Source organism: Onychostruthus taczanowskii, unplaced genomic scaffold (genome assembly GCF_017590055.1).
Source record: "Onychostruthus taczanowskii isolate IOZ18803 unplaced genomic scaffold, ASM1759005v1 scaffold181, whole genome shotgun sequence".
NCBI classification, from domain to species: domain Eukaryota; kingdom Metazoa; phylum Chordata; class Aves; order Passeriformes; family Passeridae; genus Onychostruthus; species Onychostruthus taczanowskii.
In genome coordinates, this window is record NW_024499029.1 from 237,866 (window position 1) to 256,144 (window position 18,279).

At 50.5% G+C, this 18,279-nt stretch overlaps 1 protein-coding gene across 1 annotated transcript in view; it reads left to right on the plus strand.

Annotated features, from left to right (window-relative positions):
• The first annotated feature begins 7,843 nt into the window (after positions 1-7,843).
• LRRTM4 (leucine rich repeat transmembrane neuronal 4) overlaps positions 7,844-18,279 on the plus strand; it is a 126,547-nt gene continuing 116,111 nt past the window's right edge. Inside the window, exons 1-2 of the mRNA XM_041401013.1 lie at positions 7,844-7,847; positions 9,756-11,302. Coding sequence (XP_041256947.1) covers positions 7,844-7,847; positions 9,756-11,302 — 1,551 coding nt within the window. The remainder of the gene's footprint in view (positions 7,848-9,755; positions 11,303-18,279) is intronic.

An 18,279-nucleotide genomic window follows, 5' to 3' on the forward strand; every position in this document is an offset into this window, starting at 1 on the left:
ATTAAAAAAACCACATTGGGAAAGTCCAGCAAACACCTTTTCACCCCCGTTAAAAGTACCTAAACAATTGCAATTGATTTTGTCTGCTCTGGCAAACACGAATTATCCCCTAATCATCCCAGCTCCCTGCCCTGGGTATCCCGGTGGGAAAACACTGACATTGTCACGCAAACAAGGGAAGCCTGAGGCCAGGAAAGGTGGGGATCCCCCTGCTTGGCAGGAAGTGCAGCCATTTCAATTAATTGCGGCCCTTAGAGCTTTTTTAGCACCCTGCAAGCTCAAAATTAAATGAATTACTTTTATTTTTGCTTTTGCAAAAATTACCCTTTTTTTAATTTTACTTTATTTTTATTTTACTTTTTTTTTTTTACTTTTTTAACCTTTTTTTATTTTTACTTTTTATTTTACTTTTATTTTGCTTTTGCTTTTTGTGGTTTCTGCTGAATGGCTGCTTCAGGGGTCAGCAGTGCCAGGCCCTCAGACTGGTTTTTTTTGTTTGTTTGTTTGATTTTGTGCAAAGCAGGCACACGCAGCAGAATCCTGAAGGGACAGTGATTTCTGGCTCCAGTCCATTCCTGTGTGAGCCAGGCTGCGTGGCTGAGTGTGGGCTGAGTCCTGGGGATGCAATAATACAGCCAATTATCCAGTTTGGGATAATGGGGATTTCCTCCACGGAGCGGACAGGGATGGGCGTCACTGGGACTCCCTTTGCTGGATAAAGTGGTTTATTTTTTAAATGGCTTTATCCCCATTTTCCTGTTCTGTTTTATTTTTATAAGGCTTGGATTTCCTGTGTTTAGTGATTTAAGAGCTATTTTGTGTAATTTCCTTTTCTTTACTCTTTTGTCCCACAATGTCTCTCTCTGCAGACCCTTTTTATATTTAATTCCAAAAGAGTCCTCTGAAATATAACAGCCCTGGAACCGCATTGTCCGATCTATTTATCCTGCCAGAAACACAAAGCTCATTCTTGGAAGGGGGATGAATGCCCACTTGTCAGGGAGAGGGAACAGGAACAGGATCTGGATGACCCCGGGGTGTTTCACCTGAAAGGGAGCTGCTCCGAGTGTCTCCCCCATCCAACACGTGTCCCATTGTTATTCTCAAGTGCAATCCTTCTCCTGCAAGAGGCTCCTTGGGTAGGAAGCAAATTGATTTGGCAAGGAGCTGAGGGCCCTTGATGTGACAGGGTGTGAAGGATGCTCAGCCTCTGGAAAGGGAGCTCTGGGACAGGCTTTAGCCTGGCTGGGAAGAGCTGGGACAAGGAGAAGTGGCAGGGCAGGGTTTCCTGGTGCTTCCTTCACGTGTCAGCTCTCCTGTGTGAATCTTCTCAGCTCTCTTCATGTGGAGCTGGTGGTCAGCCCAGGGGCTTGCAGGAGGTCTCTGCCCTCTTGGCCGTCTGGGAATTGAGGGAAATTGGAAGATTCCTGAGAGCAGCAGCATAAGGGGTACAGTGATGAGGGGGGAAGTTTAAGAAAGGCTTTCTGATTTCCTGGACATATTGCACCCAGAACAAAACACTGACAGGGCATGAACAGAGCAAATCCTGCATCCAGAACAAAACACTGACAGGGCACAAACACACACTGCACGTCCTGCATCCAGAACAAAATGCTGCATCTTAGGTTACAAAGTAAGATGAAACCAAAGGTATGTTTCTATCACCATCTGTTAAAACCAGGTGGGGAAATGTTCTTTATCTCTTCCATGACCCATCCTCCCTCCAGGAGATCTCTGCTGTTCATGAGCCATTAATTATTAATTATCTGCTGTTCCTGGGCAGTGAGTGCCCCTGCATGGCTGATAGAAGTCTATCATCCCATTGGGAGATGCTCCGCCCAGGGGAGGAGCCAAGCATTCCTACCTGGATACAATCTGAGGTTTGGGACACCCCAGCAGCCTTTTCCCCCTGAATTCCCAAAGGACAACAGCTCCACAACCACCAGTGGACCTTCAGAGGAAGAACAAACCCTTGTGCAGGATCCCTGCTCCAGCAGAAGCACGGCTGGCAGTGCAGGAGGGCTGGGCTCCCATGGGATGGGATGTGCCACCACCCTGACCCCCAGGGCTCAGCTCCTAAACTGACTCTGCCAGTGTTTCTGCACTGCATTTACTTTAATTTTCCTTTTAAATTGTATTTCCCACTTGGGATCTCCCAGTGGTTTGCTGTCACACTGACAGGGCACAGCCGGGAATGGAGCGGGGTTTGCTGCACTCGGGTTTTGGGTTTTAATGCACCCACCCAAGGCAGGAGCAGTGAATTGTTGACAATTAAACACTTAGCACACGGAGAGCTGGAGACAAGGACTTGGATGCCAGTGCTTCCATCAATAATTCACAGGACATTAGAGCCTCAATGTCAGAAGTTGTACCAAGCACGCCCTGACAGGGTATTAATGAAGCTGCTCCAGCCATTACACGCAAATTGCTAATTTATTCATCATTTACCAGCCTGGGGAGAGGGGGAAAGGAAGGCCCAAGGTGTGAGTTCCGCAGCCTTGGAACGAAGCTGATTCCTGAGCTGAGGATCTGTTTCATCCGTGGAGAACGAGTCCAAATTCAGAGGGATCAAGTGGTAAATTGACTCCACTGTTGGTTCCAGAGTAGGTTTGGGACCCTTAACCCATCCAGGGTTGTTCTTCTCCCCAGGGAGTGTTTGGAACAGACTGCGCAGGAGAGGAGTGACCTCAGAAGGTCCCAAAACAATTACATGTGTAAAATATTATAAATATAAAATGTCGCTGTTGTACTTCTCCTTCTGACCAGACTTTCAGCAACCACAATAAAATATACATTTTTATAATATATAAATAAATATACAAATCTATATAAAAATAAGAGAGAAACACATAACTAGTAATAGATAAAATATAACGTATATAATACCTAAAAATACAAGTATATAAAACACATACAATATTTGTGAATATATATATATACTTTTAGCAACCACAATAAAAGATACATTTTTATACTATATAAATAAATATACAAATCTATATAAAAATAAGAGAGAAACACATAACTAGTAATAGATAAAATATAACGTATATAATACCTAAAAATACAAGTATATAAAACACATACAATATTTGTGAATATATATATATACTTTTAGCAACCACAATAAAAGATACATTTTTATACTATATAAATAAATATACAAATCTATATAAAAATAATAGAGAAATATATAAATAGTAATAGGTAAATAGATAACATATAATATATAAAAATACAAATATATAAAACACATATAATATTTGTGAATATATATTTGTGGAAATATATATAAAAATAAATGGATAAATAATGCACATAAATAAATGAATATACACACACATTAATGTATAAAATAACTTTATAAATATAAATATAAACTCAGAATCAAACACGTAGCTCTGTCCAGACCCATTTTCCTGGCAGAGAACGCACAGAGCCCATGGCCCACGCCCTTCCCAGGAGGGATAATTTCTGTAGGTAGCCCTTGCTCAGGTGGGAGGGAGCTCTGCCAGCTGGACCAGGATCAGCTGAGCACTCAGAACATTCCCTGTCTCTCCCTGGGCAGGGATCTCCACCTCTCTCCCTGCTCCAAGGAAATGGAACCAAACCACAAAAAGCCTTTGCAACCTCCTCCTTTCCATGTGTTTTTTAGCTCAGAGTCTCTTATTTATGCTGATTAAAACTTCCCCATTTCTTCTCCTTTGGCAAATGTTCAAGTGGGTCTGTTTTCATCAGAAAATGTAAAATTAAAAATAAAAAAAAAAACAGGGAGGGGGTGGCATTTGTGCTGCAGAGTGAAAGCTCCCTTGGCTCAGCTCAGCTCCTCAAGTTTTCTGCCTTGGAATTGATGAAGTTTTCCATTAGAGCATCACGGGAATTTTAAGGCAGCAAAGTCATGCCCACCCTTTGGTGGGAGCGTGGGGATTTTGAGGCTCGGTCAGTGGCAGAGGGAGAGCTCCTGGCTGTGCTGCTCCAGCTCCTGCAGGACCCGAGGATCTGGGAAAAGTCACCCCTGGAAACGGGTGCAGCTCCTGTGGACATTGCTCCGCTCGCTCCCAGATCTGGCAGAGTTTCAAATGGACCCATCCTGGAGAATCATCAGTCCAAGATGGAATAAATAACTGCACACTTTGGCTTTTACATTTATTGGGAATAATAAATATGAATTCCTGCTCCAGTGCTCCTGGCTGTGATGCAGATGGGGTTAACTGAGATATGGGAGAGGTATTTTCAACATCACTTATGATAATTAAGTTCTGAATCTTGTTTGAGGGAGTTGTGTGTGCTGCTGTCCAATCCAGAATAAAAATAGTGATTAATGATGATATTTTTCATATGCAAATGAATATCTGATCTATAGGTAGAGACAAATTGTCATAACAGAACAAACCAAGCAAGGGTTTTTATTCAGGAGTGAATATTTATGCAGTGTGGGTGCAGATGCAGTCTGGATGCAGACATAGGGGAGGACAGGTTGGTTTCCGTGGATTGTTTTGTGGATTATTATTTATTTTTCCGAATGGAGTTGAACTCTTGGCCCATCCTGTGTCCCGGTGTTTTTCCTGCTCCTTCAGAGGGCTGGATCCTGGGGCTGGCCAGGGGTGGCTCCGTCTGGGATGGATTGCAGGGGCAAGCAGCGAGCCAGGAATGAGGAATTCGGATGGAAGGGCTGGAACCTGACCTTGAGATTTGTGCAGCTTTCATTTTTGTACAGAGTGGGATCACCAGTGGCACACGGGCACCCCCAGAGATCCAGGCTGTGGAACGCTGAGCAGGGAGCTCCTGGGCCACAGTGGGGAATATTTTAAATATTTAAACATTAAATAACACATGATGGTTGGCTCATGACTGACTTTATAAAGCACTGCCACCATTTTGGCAGCTGAAGTGGGATTTGGGCAGGGAGTTGTTCCCCAAATAACTGATGGGGGTGTTTAGCACAGGGAAGGATGGAAATAGCACAAATATTCAAGTTTTAGGGGCTGTTAAAGCTGTTCAGAAGAGTCCAGTGCTGCCCTCTGAGCAACCCGGGTGTGCCAGAGCCAGAATTGATCCCTGTGGGATCCTGGCCCTGCCCTGAGCATTCAGTTCCTTGCTGCTTCTGGCTAAAGAGGCTCCCAGAAGCAGCTCAGGAGCTGCTGCTGCCCCTGCCCCTGTTCACATCCCTCTGGCACCTTCCTGGTGAACTGGGAATTAACCCAGCCCTGGGGAACTGGGAATGGCCCCAGCCCTGGGGTGGTTCCTGGTGAACTGGGAATTAACCTAGCCCTGGGGACTGGGAATGGACCCAACCTTGGTGAACTGGGAATGGCCCCAGCCCTGAGGAACTGGGAATGGCCCCAGCCCTGGGGAACTGGGAATGGACCCAGCCCTGGGGACTGGGAATTAACCCAGCCTGGTGAACTGGGAATTAACCCAGCCCTGGGAACTGGGAATGGCCCCAGCTCTGGTGAACTGGGAATTAACCCAGCCTGGTGAACTGGGAATTAACCCAGCCCTGGGGAACTGGGAATGGCCCCAGCCCTGGGGAACTGGGAATGAAACCAGTCCTGGTGAACTGGGAATGGACCCAACCTTGGTGAACTGGGAATAGCCCCAGCCCTGGGGACTGGGAATGGACCCAGCCCTGGGGAACTGGGAATGGACCCATCCCTGGGAACTGGGAATGGACCCAGCCCTGGTGAACTGGGAATGGACCCAGCCCTGGGGACTGGGAATGGACCCAGCTCTGATGAACTGGGAATTAACCCAGCCCTGGTGAACTGGGAATTAACCCAGCCCTGGTGAACTGGGAATTAACCCAGCCCTGGTGAACTGGGAATTAACCCAGCCCTGGTGAACTGGGAATTAACCCAGCCCTGGGGACTGGGAATTAACCCAGCTCTGGTCAACTGGGAATTAACCCAGCCCTGGGGAACTGGGAATGGCCCCAGCCCTGGGGACTGGGAATGGCCCCAGCCCTGGGGACTGGGAATGGCCCCAGCCCTGGGGAACTGGGAATGAAACCAGTCCTGGTGAACTGGGAATGGACCCAACCTTGGTGAACTGGGAATAGCCCCAGCCCTGGGGAACTGGGAATTAACCCAGCCCTGGGAACTGGGAATAGCCCCAGCCCTGGGGACTGGGAATGGACCCAGCTCTGATGAACTGGGAATTAACCCAGCCCTGGTGAACTGGGAATTAACCCAGCCCTGGGGACTGGGAATTAACCCAGCTCTGGTCAACTGGGAATTAACCCAGCCCTGGGGAACTGGGAATGGCTCCAGCCCTGGGAACTGGAAATGGACCCAGCCCTGGGGAACTGGGAATGGACCCGTCCCTGGGGAACTGGGAATGGCCCCAGCCCTGATGAGCCGGGAACTGCCCGCGGTGACCCGGGCAGACCCAGCCCGAGGTGACACCTGCGCAGGTGGCACAGCCCGGGTCCCACCCTGGACCCTGCGGGATCCCGGCTCCTGCTGGGAGAGCCACTGGAGAGGAGCTCAGGAGGAAAAAGCTGCCACTGATTCTGCATCTTCAGTTCTGCTTTCTTTATCAAAGTCAGAGCTTTTCTGACTGAAAGGCACTTAGATTTAAAAAGAAAAAAATTACAGGCTGCGAGGCAGGCATTAACACTGTCCCAGCCACAGCAGGACACGGAGTGTTTACATTTGGAGTTGCTGCCTGCAGTCAAGTCAAATGAAATGCCTTTTGTGATGATGATCAGTGTGATCACAGCCCCTGCCCTCGGCCCTGCACCAAGATCTCACTTCTAACCTGCAAACCTTCCTTTTCCTGCCTCCCCTCCCCCGGGAACACAGGGAAAAAGAACAGTTTAGAATTTACCCAAGCCAAATACACGGGTCAGGTGGATTAGAGCAAGCTCAGGTTGGCAAATCCCAAGGGGAGCAGCTGTTTTGCTTGGCGCCTCTGCCCGAAAATCCCACGCCATAAACATTCCACAGTCCAGGGGAGACGGAGGGGTCTGACAGGGGAGGACGGTGGGCAAGGCAAATGCTGTGTCTTTAATTTTCTTTTCCGAGGGAAGCGAAGTCTGCAGAGCCATGACAGCCTCACTTGTTCGGCCCTCAATGCGCGTTGGGTTTTCTCCAGTGGAGGGCACTCGGTGCTCCACAAACTCCAGCCTCGGCACCCGCCAGCTCCGGAGCATCATCGCTCTCTGGAAAGCCTCGGAATTAGACGGGAGCTGCCTCTCAGCACAGCTACAAAACACCTTAAACCCGAGCAGCTAAATGGATGAAGCGAGCCTGCGGGGGTGCTGAAGCGGGCTGTGGCACAGCACGGGGGGCCCTGCCTGCTGCGGGAGCCGAGGATGGATCGCTGTGCCCGGCAATGGCAAGAGGCGGCAGAATGAGGGATGCCAGGCGCCGGCAGAGCTCCGCTCCTTCCTCCCAGAGAACTTGGTTCGTCTCCATCGCCTGCTTTTCTCGCCGACTGCCACTTAACGCCGCCGGTTCTCTGATGACTTCCACAATGGCTCTCAGAGCTTAGAGTCCCTCCCTACCCCCCCACACTCCCCCCATCCTTCGTCCTGTCTTCCCCACCCCCAACCCCTTCCCTTATCCTTTCCCTTCCTCATCCCCAAAATTCTCGCTGGTCCTCTCCGGGGAACTTTGTGGGGTTCCTGGCAGGCACGCTGGATGGCGGCGGGGCGAGCGGCAGCCGCGCTGTGACATGAAGATGATGATGGTTTGAAGCAGAGGAGCCGGGTTTGGAAAAGAGAGAGAGAGAGAGAGAGGCGAGGGGAAAGCAAAAATAAATAAATAAATAAATAAATAGGGAAGAGAGCGGAGAAAACAGCTGGAGGAAGGCGAAGGAGGACGTTATTGATGACAAAAGGATGGGTGAGTGAACTTTTGTGGTTTGTTGGCTGGCACAGCCGCAGCTGTGGGGTGGGTTTTGCAGCTGGATTATTCGCCGGTGGCGGGGGGGCGCCGGGAGCGGCACCGGCGGCGCATTCCGCTGCCAGGTGACTCACGGCACTTGCCGCTGCGTTTTCAGCCCTCGTCCCCCCCTCCGGGCACACACGCACACCTTTCCTCCCGCAGTGGTGGGTTCCTGCCCCGAGTGAGGGGCTGGCCCCTGTGCCGCCCTCCCCCGCGCCTGCGGGGGCTCCGGCAGCTGCTCGGCACCCCAAATTCCTGCCGGCTTCGCCCCCCGATCCCCCCGGCACCGCTGGGGCTGGCGGTCACACTTTGCAGGATGTGGGAAGCCAAGGGGAGGGAGGGGGGGAGTCGTTCCTTGCATAGGTGGCTTTGGAGAGGCTGAAAAGATGCCCCTGGTACCTCTGCTACATTTCCAGCAGTCATTTGCCAGCCGGGGTTTTTTTGGAGTGTGACAGGTTTATTCCCCTCCTTCCTTCCCCCCTCCCCAGCCCCCGAGTCTGTAACAGCCAGAACATATTTCTAGCTGGCTGCTGCTGGCAAAGAGAACGGAGCAAAAAAAAAAAAAAAAAAGAGGATTTAAATTACAAATCTACCCATTAAAGTGGAAGGCAAGGGGCATTCTAGATCAGGAATTATATTTGCAGATTGCCCCTCGGTTTAAAATTGGATTAAAGACCTGCAGCACTGGGTTGGTTTTGCGTGTGTGTGACAAATAATAAAGTGATTATTTATCAAGGAGATATGAGCCTTTGAAATATTTCCTGTTGGAAGAATGAATTTTCATTCTCAGCAAGACTGCAACTCTGGAGGCAGCAGCCCTAAAATTATTCCAGGCGTGCAGATGGGTGTTGGGGGTTCTGACACCCCCTCCACGCCCTCTCATAATTATTCAGGATTCTGTACATTCAATTATTACATATGTCCTCACATCCAGCGCTGCTGCTGCATGACAAACATGACATCTTAAAGGCAAACCCTTAAAATCAATCAGGAGAGGGGAACTGAAAGAGAAATATCCCCCTTTAAACTTTCTGGGTTTGCTGCTGTCTGGAAGTGTTGGGGTGGGTATTTTCATCGTCTGCTGGATTAATTCAAGTTAATAACTGTTTAGGTATTCACAGCCATGTGTGGATGGACTAAATGAGCATGGGTTAAGGCTGTGGTTCATTTGAAAGGAACACATCTCCTACCTTTACCTGGCATTGGGGTCCCATGCCAGCATTCCTGGTACACTTCTCTGTATGGACAAACTTTGTTTCCCTGCATCTATTTCTGTATTTTAGGTACATAAAACTCACGAGTTTTACTTAAACCTGCTCTTAAACCTGAATCATTCAGTGCAAAAAGTAAAACCTTTACTTAGTGCCTCGCTTTACAAAAAATACAGGTCATAAAGATGGATCAAACTTCAGGAGAAGTAGATTTCCCTCTTTCTGAGGTAATTTTGGGGGGATTAGTCTTGCAGTTGCTTTCCTTGAGGAACACGTTGAGCAGCACGTACGAGCAGAAGCTCTGGCTCATTTCCTCTCCGGCACTATGGAGCATCCAGCACAGTGACTTGACAAATATGTTTATTGTTCAAACCTCAGCACGGAGCGCTAAGGACACCCCAGCTCCCCGGGGAGCCGGGGGACGGGAGCACAGCCGGGAGGGAACAGGCTCCTGGGGGACCCTGAGCCCCACCAGGGGACTCTGGTGGCAGTGGGGGCAGGAGAGGTGGCCAGGGAGGCACGCCAAGGGCGGCGACTTGCACCACAAAGAGCCGAGGCAGGAGGCAAACAGGTCGTCTCCCAAATCCCTGCTCGGTAATCTGGTCGTTTACCCGCACGGCTTTCCAACGGCCCCTTTTCCTTTCGGATCTTGCAGATTTCCATGTGATCAAGCAGCGGGGAGGCTCCAGGGTGCTGCTGGGGCTGCTTCCCCTGGCGCTGCTGGCGGGGCTGGCGGGTGCCCAGCGAGCCTGCCCCAAGAGCTGCCGCTGCGACGGCAAGATCGTGTACTGCGAGTCGCACGCCTTCCGAGACATCCCGCACAACATCTCCGGCGGCTCCCAGGGCTTGTCCCTGCGCTACAACAGCATCCAGAAGCTGAAATCCCACCAGTTCGCGGGCCTCAATCAGCTCATCTGGCTCTACCTTGACCACAACTACATCAGCTCCGTGGACGAGGATGCCTTCCAGGGGATCCGCCGGCTGAAGGAGCTGATCCTGAGCTCCAACAAAATCACCCACCTGCACAACAAGACCTTCCACCCCGTGCCCAACCTCCGCAACCTGGACCTGTCCTACAACAAGCTGCAGGTGCTGCAGGCGGAGCAGTTCAAGGGCCTCCGCAAGCTCCTGATCCTGCACCTGAGGTCCAACTCGCTGAAGACAGTGCCCATCCGCGTTTTCCAGGACTGCCGCAACCTCGACTTCCTGGATTTGGGCTACAACCGCCTGCGGAGCTTGTCCCGCAACGCCTTCGCCGGCCTCTTGAAGCTGACGGAGCTCCACTTGGAGCACAACCAGTTTTCTAAGATCAATTTTGCCCACTTCCCGCGGCTCTTCAACCTCCGCTCCATTTACTTGCAGTGGAATAGGATCCGCTCCATCAGCCAGGGGTTGACGTGGACCTGGAGTTCCTTGCACAACTTGGATTTATCGGGCAATGACATCGCGGGGGTAGAGCCCGGCACCTTCCAGTGCCTGCCCAACCTGCAGAAGCTGAACCTGGATTCCAACAAACTCACCAACATCTCTCAGGAGACCATCAACACGTGGATCTCGCTCATCTCCATCACTCTGTCCGGGAATATGTGGGAATGTACTCGAAGCATTTGCCCCCTGTTTAATTGGCTTAAGAATTTCAAGGGAAATAAGGAGACCACCATGATCTGCGCAGGCCCCAAACACATCCAGGGCGAGAAGGTGAGCGACGCTGTGGAAACCTATAATATCTGTGCCGAAATCCAGGTGGTGCCTACTGAAAGGTCCTACCAGGCTCCCAAAACCCCCCAGAGACCCGTGTTCATCCCCAAACCCACCGTCTCCAAACTGGAAAGCCACCAGCCGACATCTGCGACGCCGAGCCCTTCCGCAGACATCCCAACGCCCGCGGTGGAGCCGGAGTACGAGCACGTGTCCTTCCACAAGATCATCGCGGGGAGCGTGGCCCTCTTTCTCTCCGTGGCCATGATCCTGCTGGTCATCTACGTGTCCTGGAAGCGTTACCCCGCCAGCATGAAGCAGCTCCAGCAGCACACGCTCATGAAGAGGCGCAGGAAAAAGGCCCGGGAGTCAGAGAGGCAAATGAACTCCCCTTTGCAGGAATATTACGTGGACTACAAGCCAACAAACTCTGAGACCATGGATGTATCTGTTAATGGATCTGGGCCCTGCACCTACACCATCTCTGGCTCCAGGGAATGCGAGGTATGAACCATGATCCTCCTAAAACCATTTCAGCTGCTGGGAAGGAGAGGTAAATGTTCGAAGCTCTTGAGGTATCTCTTAAATGTTAGAAAGATTAATGAGATTTTGGTTTTGGGGTTTCTTTTGCCTGCGTTGGGGTTTGCTCTGTAGAAGGTTCTCTCATGTTAAATGACAACAGGCAGGGAAGGGATGGTGATTATTTTGAATAATTAAGACTTATTAAAAAAGCGATTAAGTTGGAGTCAACAACTGTGATAAAGGCATCTGGAGTGTTGTTCTCCTCCTGTTTGCACCCATTTGATGAGCAGTGGCTACAACTAATCCTATTTTAATGGATTGGTAGATACAGAGGAGCTTATGAGCCTTTTCTGGTTTAAAACTAAATATGAAAACCTCTTTTCTCCAGACCCCACATCAAATCTTGAGGGGTTTATGGCCTGTTTAATGATAATGCCAGAGATTTCTTGCATTTTTGATCTGGTTCAGGAGCAAACCAGGGGACAACAGGACTGTAGCAAGATCTTGGATTTGTTTTCCTGGAGCAGCAGGAACGCAGAGGCTCCTCTGGGCGTGAGCCTTTGTCAAGCAACACGTTTGCAAATGTCTGGGTTGGGAGAAGGGGATTCTTGGAGGGTTTAATTTCATTTCAGTGATCAGTGGAGGCTTAGACAGCCCTGCTGGAGCTGATTTCCACAATCTTCAGGCCGTGCTGGGATTTGACTCAGCAACACGGGAAACACAATCAGGAGAAGCTCTCAGCACTTCTCTTCTGCTGCCCAGCTTTGCAAGGAAATTCCAAATTGCTTTGCCGCTCTCCTGCCAATGTCTCCACTGCTGTGGATGCAGGGATGGGCTTGCTTGGAATGCTGCTGCTTATTTAGAGCCGGCAAAGGAGGATTTGCACAATTCCTCTGCAGTCCTGGTCGCTTAATCCTGCTTGTGGTGTGGCAGCAGCTGGACTTTGCTTCCTTGGCTGTGGATGTTCCACCTGAGGGTGTTCCAGGTGCCTGTTGGAGTTGATTCCCAGCCCTTTGTGCAGGCTGGGGCTGGCTGTGGGAATTGTGAGCCCTGGCTTTGGCACCCAGGTGCTGTGGCAGGTGTGGTGAAGATGAGCAGAGTGGGATCTGCAGCTCTGGGATCTGGATTGCTCAAAACCCAATGTTTTCATCCTCTGACAACGGGGCGTCTGTGAGAGGTTTCACGTTTGCCACCTGAAGTCCCCAGGTGGTTTTGAACTGTGGAGTTTAAGGGGAAGGAAGAGAAATGCAGTGACTTGGGGTTGCCTTCTCTGGAGCAGTGCTGTCTCCAGAACAGAAAACCACTTGCCACGTCCCTGTCGCTGCTCCAGGAAAATGCAGAATGAAGGTGTGAGGTTTGGCTCGTTCACTGTCACCAGCACAAGTAGAAAATGAGTGATGTTCAAGTTATTTTGAATTTCCCCTGGCTGTCACAAAGAGCATTAATCTGGCCTGGGAGGCTCTGTCCCCTTCACGCTCAGGTTTAACACCACTGAAGTTTCATTAGCTTGGCTAAAATGTTGTTTCCTTTACTCCACGGTGGGAAACAGACGGATGGATGTGCACGTGGTAATTGAAGATCCAGGTAATGACACCTCCACCCCTAATGCATTTTGGACCACAGAAGGCAGGGATGATGTTTGGGAGACTGGAATTTGGATAATTCATGTTACAGCAGGTAATTGCAAGGTTCAGGAGCCCTCCCAGGTGCAGGAAGATGGGGTCAGCCCGGTGTGATTCCCCCAGGTGGCTGTGGTTGTTACACACAGCATCAAACACCAGGGGACCCCAGCTCACCTGCCTTCCAGGGGCTGTGGCAGCACCAGAACGGTTTCATTCGGATTAAATTACACTGATGACAACCTTGCAGGACTGAGGGGGGTTTGTGGTGCCCTGGGTGTAAGTCAGACTGTGCAGGATGCCCCAGGGCTGTGTCTGACAGGTCGCTCTGTGTCCGTGTCCTTGTTGAACATCCAGAGGCTCTTTGCACACTGTTAGAGACTAATAAAATATAGAGAATAATAAAGACTTCAGGAAGTGGAAAGCAGATCATTGAAGGCACATGTAGCAACCCAAAGCCCCCACTGAAATCCTGTCTTCAGCTTGGATTTGACATTCTGCGTCTCCATAGCTACAAGGTTCCACTTGTAAAAGGAGAGATATTCAATGTACAGCACTTAAAAATGGTAAAAAAATCCCTTGTAGAGTCTTCAGCAGTGGAAAGGGTTTGTGTTTGGTGAAAAAAAAACAGGAAATGGAACCTCTCTTTATTTCCTAATTTACCCATACTTGTGGAAAACTATTATTTTGTGCAGGTGTGATGCAGCTCAGGCCCATCCTCCCTTGGGGCTGCCTGCCTCATTCCTTGTGCTCAGCTTTAGGTTTCTCCCAAAAATAGAAGGCCTCAGAGGGGAGAGAAGTGCCTGGATACCTGTGTGAGGGCAGGCAGGCTCCAGGACTCATTGATTGATTTCACTTCTTTTAGCAGCTGGTTGATTTTTACCTCTTTTAGCCATATTTTCCAAAGCATTGTCTGCTTTCAGGTGTTCACCCCCCGTGCCTCGGGGCAGCTGAGGGTCCAGAAATGGGAAAGGGTGATGGATCAGTTCCATTTGAACTGGGAAGGGAAAGGGATGTGTGCCCAGACACTGCTGTGGGTGCTGGGCTGGGGTTTGGGTCAGGGGAGCAGGGCTGGCACCTCCGCAGGGATCATTTGGGGTGTGGCAGCATCCAGCCCATCTCATCCATAAACCACTGATTTTCCATGGCAGAACTGGGAATAACGTGCTGAGGCATTTCCAGAGCTCCTTTTCTCCCCAGCAGCCCCGGGGATGGTGCTGTTTTAAAATCCTGTGAGGTTTGGAGCACCCAGCAGAGGCCCACAGCTGCCCTGGGGCAGGTGCAGCTGTGCTTGGTGGGGCTGCTTTTCCCAATCCCTGCCTCAGGAATGATTCCTTGTGCTGGGGGAGAGAGCCAAAGGCAGGCTGGCTGCAGACAGGAGTGACTTTGGCAGCAGTGGGATTATAATCACCGACACCTGGCCTGGGCTCCTCTCTTCAGTCTCTTGGCAGGGCTTGCTAAAATAACTGGATGCTCCTGATTTGGGCTCTGGCCACGCAGTTAGCAGAGTGCTGCTCCCTCAGCCTGGGATTTGCTTTGTGCATCTCCCTCCCTCTCACTTTCCCATTTATTTGTGCATTTGCTGGAGATCTGGAGGCTGTAAAAAGGGATTTCGTAAAGCCAGCTGCGGCGTTCTGTACTTCACGCCTGTCTCACTCGCACAACAGCTGGGAACGGCTCGCCGGGAAGGTGTTGTGGGGAGAAGGAAAATGTTTCTGTCTCCTGGAAGGTCACTGCTGTCCCCTCTCCCCGGCTGGCAGGGACAGAACAAACACTGGGCAGACAGGTGAGCAGCTTTTCAGTGTGAACTGAGCGCTGCCAGGCCGCTCGTTACAGCTCTCCCTCCCCACGTCTGGCTGTACCCTGTGGATAAACAGCCACCTGCTCAGGCACAGGGACAGCTCTGCTGTGTTTTCCCTGTACCTGCTCAGGCACAGGGACAGCTCTGCTGTGTTTTCCACAGGGCTGGGTGCTGCTCGTGTTCACACCTTTTAAATCAGGCACACACATCAGCTGGAATTCCGCATTCCGCTCCTCCCCTCTCTCCGTTGGGAGGAAGGGCATTGATAAAGGAATTTAACATTTGCAGGCTTGGGGGGCTGCTGCAGACCTTCTTCTGAGCCTGATTTAAAGGGAAATGTTGGCGTGCTGCTTTTATTATTTATTTATTGAACATCATGGTGCTGCTTGGAAGAAGAGGATAGGCCAGAATCGTTTCCATCTCCAGAGAGGGTTGAGGGTGAGGTTCCAGCTCTCTAGCTCAGCATTAAAAGGGGTGCCCTGGGGGCTCAGCATGAGCTCAGGGGGTTTTGGGACCTCATGGGAGAAATCACTCCAGGACTGCCTGAATTCTACATTTTTTAAAATTCTTTTAAGAGCAGTGGTTGTGTTTCCTTTGTTCATCAGCCGGAGGGGTTTGGGAGGGATGCTGAGGTGGGAGCCCACCAGAGGAATGCAAAGGCTGTGATCCCACAGGTGGGACACGGCAAAGAGGTCACCTGGGAGGTGAGGAGCGAGGAGAGTGGGAGCAGGAACTCCTCATTAACCCTTTGTGCTCCCTGCCGGGCCAAAGCACCGGGGTTCCTTTCCCGTGGCACACGGGAGGATGAGCGCTGCTCCCCAAACTGTTCTGTCCCCTCGGTGACTCTGGAACCTGAGTTTGTGTTGGGTGAGGGTGAATCAGCCCCGGGGAGGTGTCCTGAGCCCTGGTTTGCATGGGGAGGGTCGGGAAAGGGGAAGGGGACAGTGCTGCTCCTCAGAGCTCTGCCATGGCAGGAACAGCTCGGAGGGGGCTCGGCGGAGGCACATTTTAGAAATCACTGAATATAAAAAGGTTTGGATGGAAGGAGCCTTTAAGGTCACCCCGTGCCACCCCCTGCCATTGGCAGGGACAACTCCCACGGCTGCTCCAAGCCCCGTCCAAGCTTGGACATTCCAGAGACGGGGCAGTTTTTACCCCTCTGAGCCTTTGTTTGCCCTTGGCATTGCAAACACAACCCCAGCCTAAGGGGAAGCGTGCTGGAGAGGCACCAGTGAAGCAGAAGGAAATGCACAGGGGCAAAATTTCCCTGTGCTCAGCACTTGTGAAGTGTGAGAGTTCCCAAAGATGTTCCCAAAATTGACTGGCCGTGCTTCCGGCGGAGCTGAGCCAGCTGTGCCTCCTGCAGCAATTGAGGGCTGCAGATTTGGAAAGGAAACGCAGGAGGATGTGGAGCACTTCTGAAACTCTTACTCGGTGCTTCCTCTGGTGCCTGGCTGAGAGAGGAGCTCGTCGGGAATTTGGGTTTGGGGTACAGGCGCTGCTGAGGCCTTGGGAGTGGATTGCTCTGGGATAATGCAAGGCTCAGAGGCAAAGGAAGGAGCTGAACCCACCTCTCCCAAATTCTCAGCTTGGGAACTTCCCTGAGCAGAGTCCAGGCATTGCATTTGCTCCATTGGGTTTCATCCTGAGGCTGACAGCTCATTAACAGAGCTCTGTAATTGCACTGCGGATTCCCAGCCTTAGGCACAATGTCCAGCTGGGATCGTCCTCCCGCTGCTTCCTCTTCACCTTTTTTCCCACTTCCCCAAATGTTGCTGCTTTCCAGAGCCCTCGTGGTTTAGTTCTGCCCTGTGAGGGTGCAGGAGAAGCTGCTGCACTGAGGAGCTTTGTCCAAGACAGGAGCACACTTGTTATTCCTGTTGTATTCCTTGGGAGGGGTTCCTGCACTCCTGGAATTGTGACAGGTGCCCTTTTCCCGCTCCATCTCCCTTTTCCTGGCTCTGCCCCCTTCCCCTGCCTTTGCTTGCACTCTCTGATGTGCTGCCAGTGCTCTGAGGAGGAGAAAGGAATAGATTTTTATTCCTGGAGCTCACACCAGCAGGGACAACACTCACAGGATGGGGGAAGGAATCTCTTCAGTCGTGGGTTTCATTTTGAACACACATAAAATACATGTCTGACACACTCAGCTTTTCTCACCTCTGCCCCCTGTGAGCTCAGATCACCTCAGGATCTTCCCACCTCTGCCAAAAGATGAGTGGATGGATCCTGAGGGGTTTCCAGGGAGCTGTCAGCTCTGTCCCAAGTGCAGAATTCCTCTTTGTTGGAGCTGTAGCACCCAGGGAAGGGATGACACGAGAGGCTGTTGGCAACGTTGGCTTTTTTTTGCCTTTGCCTTTTTAATTTACAAGGAAATAAGAGTCTCTTCCTGGCTGGTTGATCAGTTGTGGTGTTGTCATGGACAATGGATTGGGAACTCCAAGAAGGAGAAGGAAGGGAAGGCCAGAAAATGCTGATTATCTCTGATTTCTCACCTTCTGTGCATGTCCAGCTACAGCAAGACTCCGCCTTTGTTCCTTAGCTCAAATATAGATTTATTCTGGGTTTCCTTAGATCCATTTGAATGGAACTGGCTGGAACAGGAGCAGATCCTGGGTGCTGGCAAGGCAGAGTCTCCTCAAAGCTCCAGGGCTGTGTCTCCATCCATGGGCAGCTTCCTACAGAAAGGCTTTGTGAGGATGCTGCAGCTTCTCTGCTTTGCTTTCTGTCCTTTGTGGGACCCTCTTTCCATTCATACTTAAAGCTCTCAAAACTCGTGAGATAAGGAACATTCTGAATTTTAGTGCCTGCATCACTTTCTTGGTGATCTTCAGCAAAATCTCTTTGCTTTGAAGGTTCCTTCTTTCGTCGACACAGTTTTATTCCATTTCCCCTGAAATAAACAATAACGAAAATTAAAATCATATTTGTGGGTTTAGGCTGTGGGGAAAACCAACACGATCAATTTGACCATGACCCAAGGGGGCCTTTGGTGCTGTGTCCTTGTGCAGGTGTGCGTTTTGTTCGCGGAGAAAACCGACTTTATCCTTGCTTTTAACGCGAGATTTGCAAGATTTAGTCACATAAACCCACAGAATATTTCCTGCCTGAGCATTTCAGCTGCAGGAGGGTTGTGTCAGGAGAGAAGGGAGCTGGCTGTGCAGGGAAATGTGGAGGGGATGTGGCACATCCTCCATGGCAGCAGGCACAGCTCAGGAATTGCAGCTGGGCCCAAAGCTTTGGGACCAGCGCTTCCACCTGCTCCTGGAATAAACCCACAGGCTGGGAAAGGCAATCCCCATCTCCCAGGTTCGACAGGCAGTGGATGGAAGAACCACTTATGGAGCAGGAGGTTCTTTGTAATTTTTATTTCCCCCCATGTGAGCTGTGGTTAAGATTTTTCTTCTCGTATGAAAGAAGTGGGATTTTCCTTTGTGTTACTTGGGTGTTGATCCAATCAAGGAGCAATTGATGGTGAAATATGGAAGAAGTTGGATTTTCCTTTATGTTACTTGGGTGTTAATCCATTTAAAAAACAA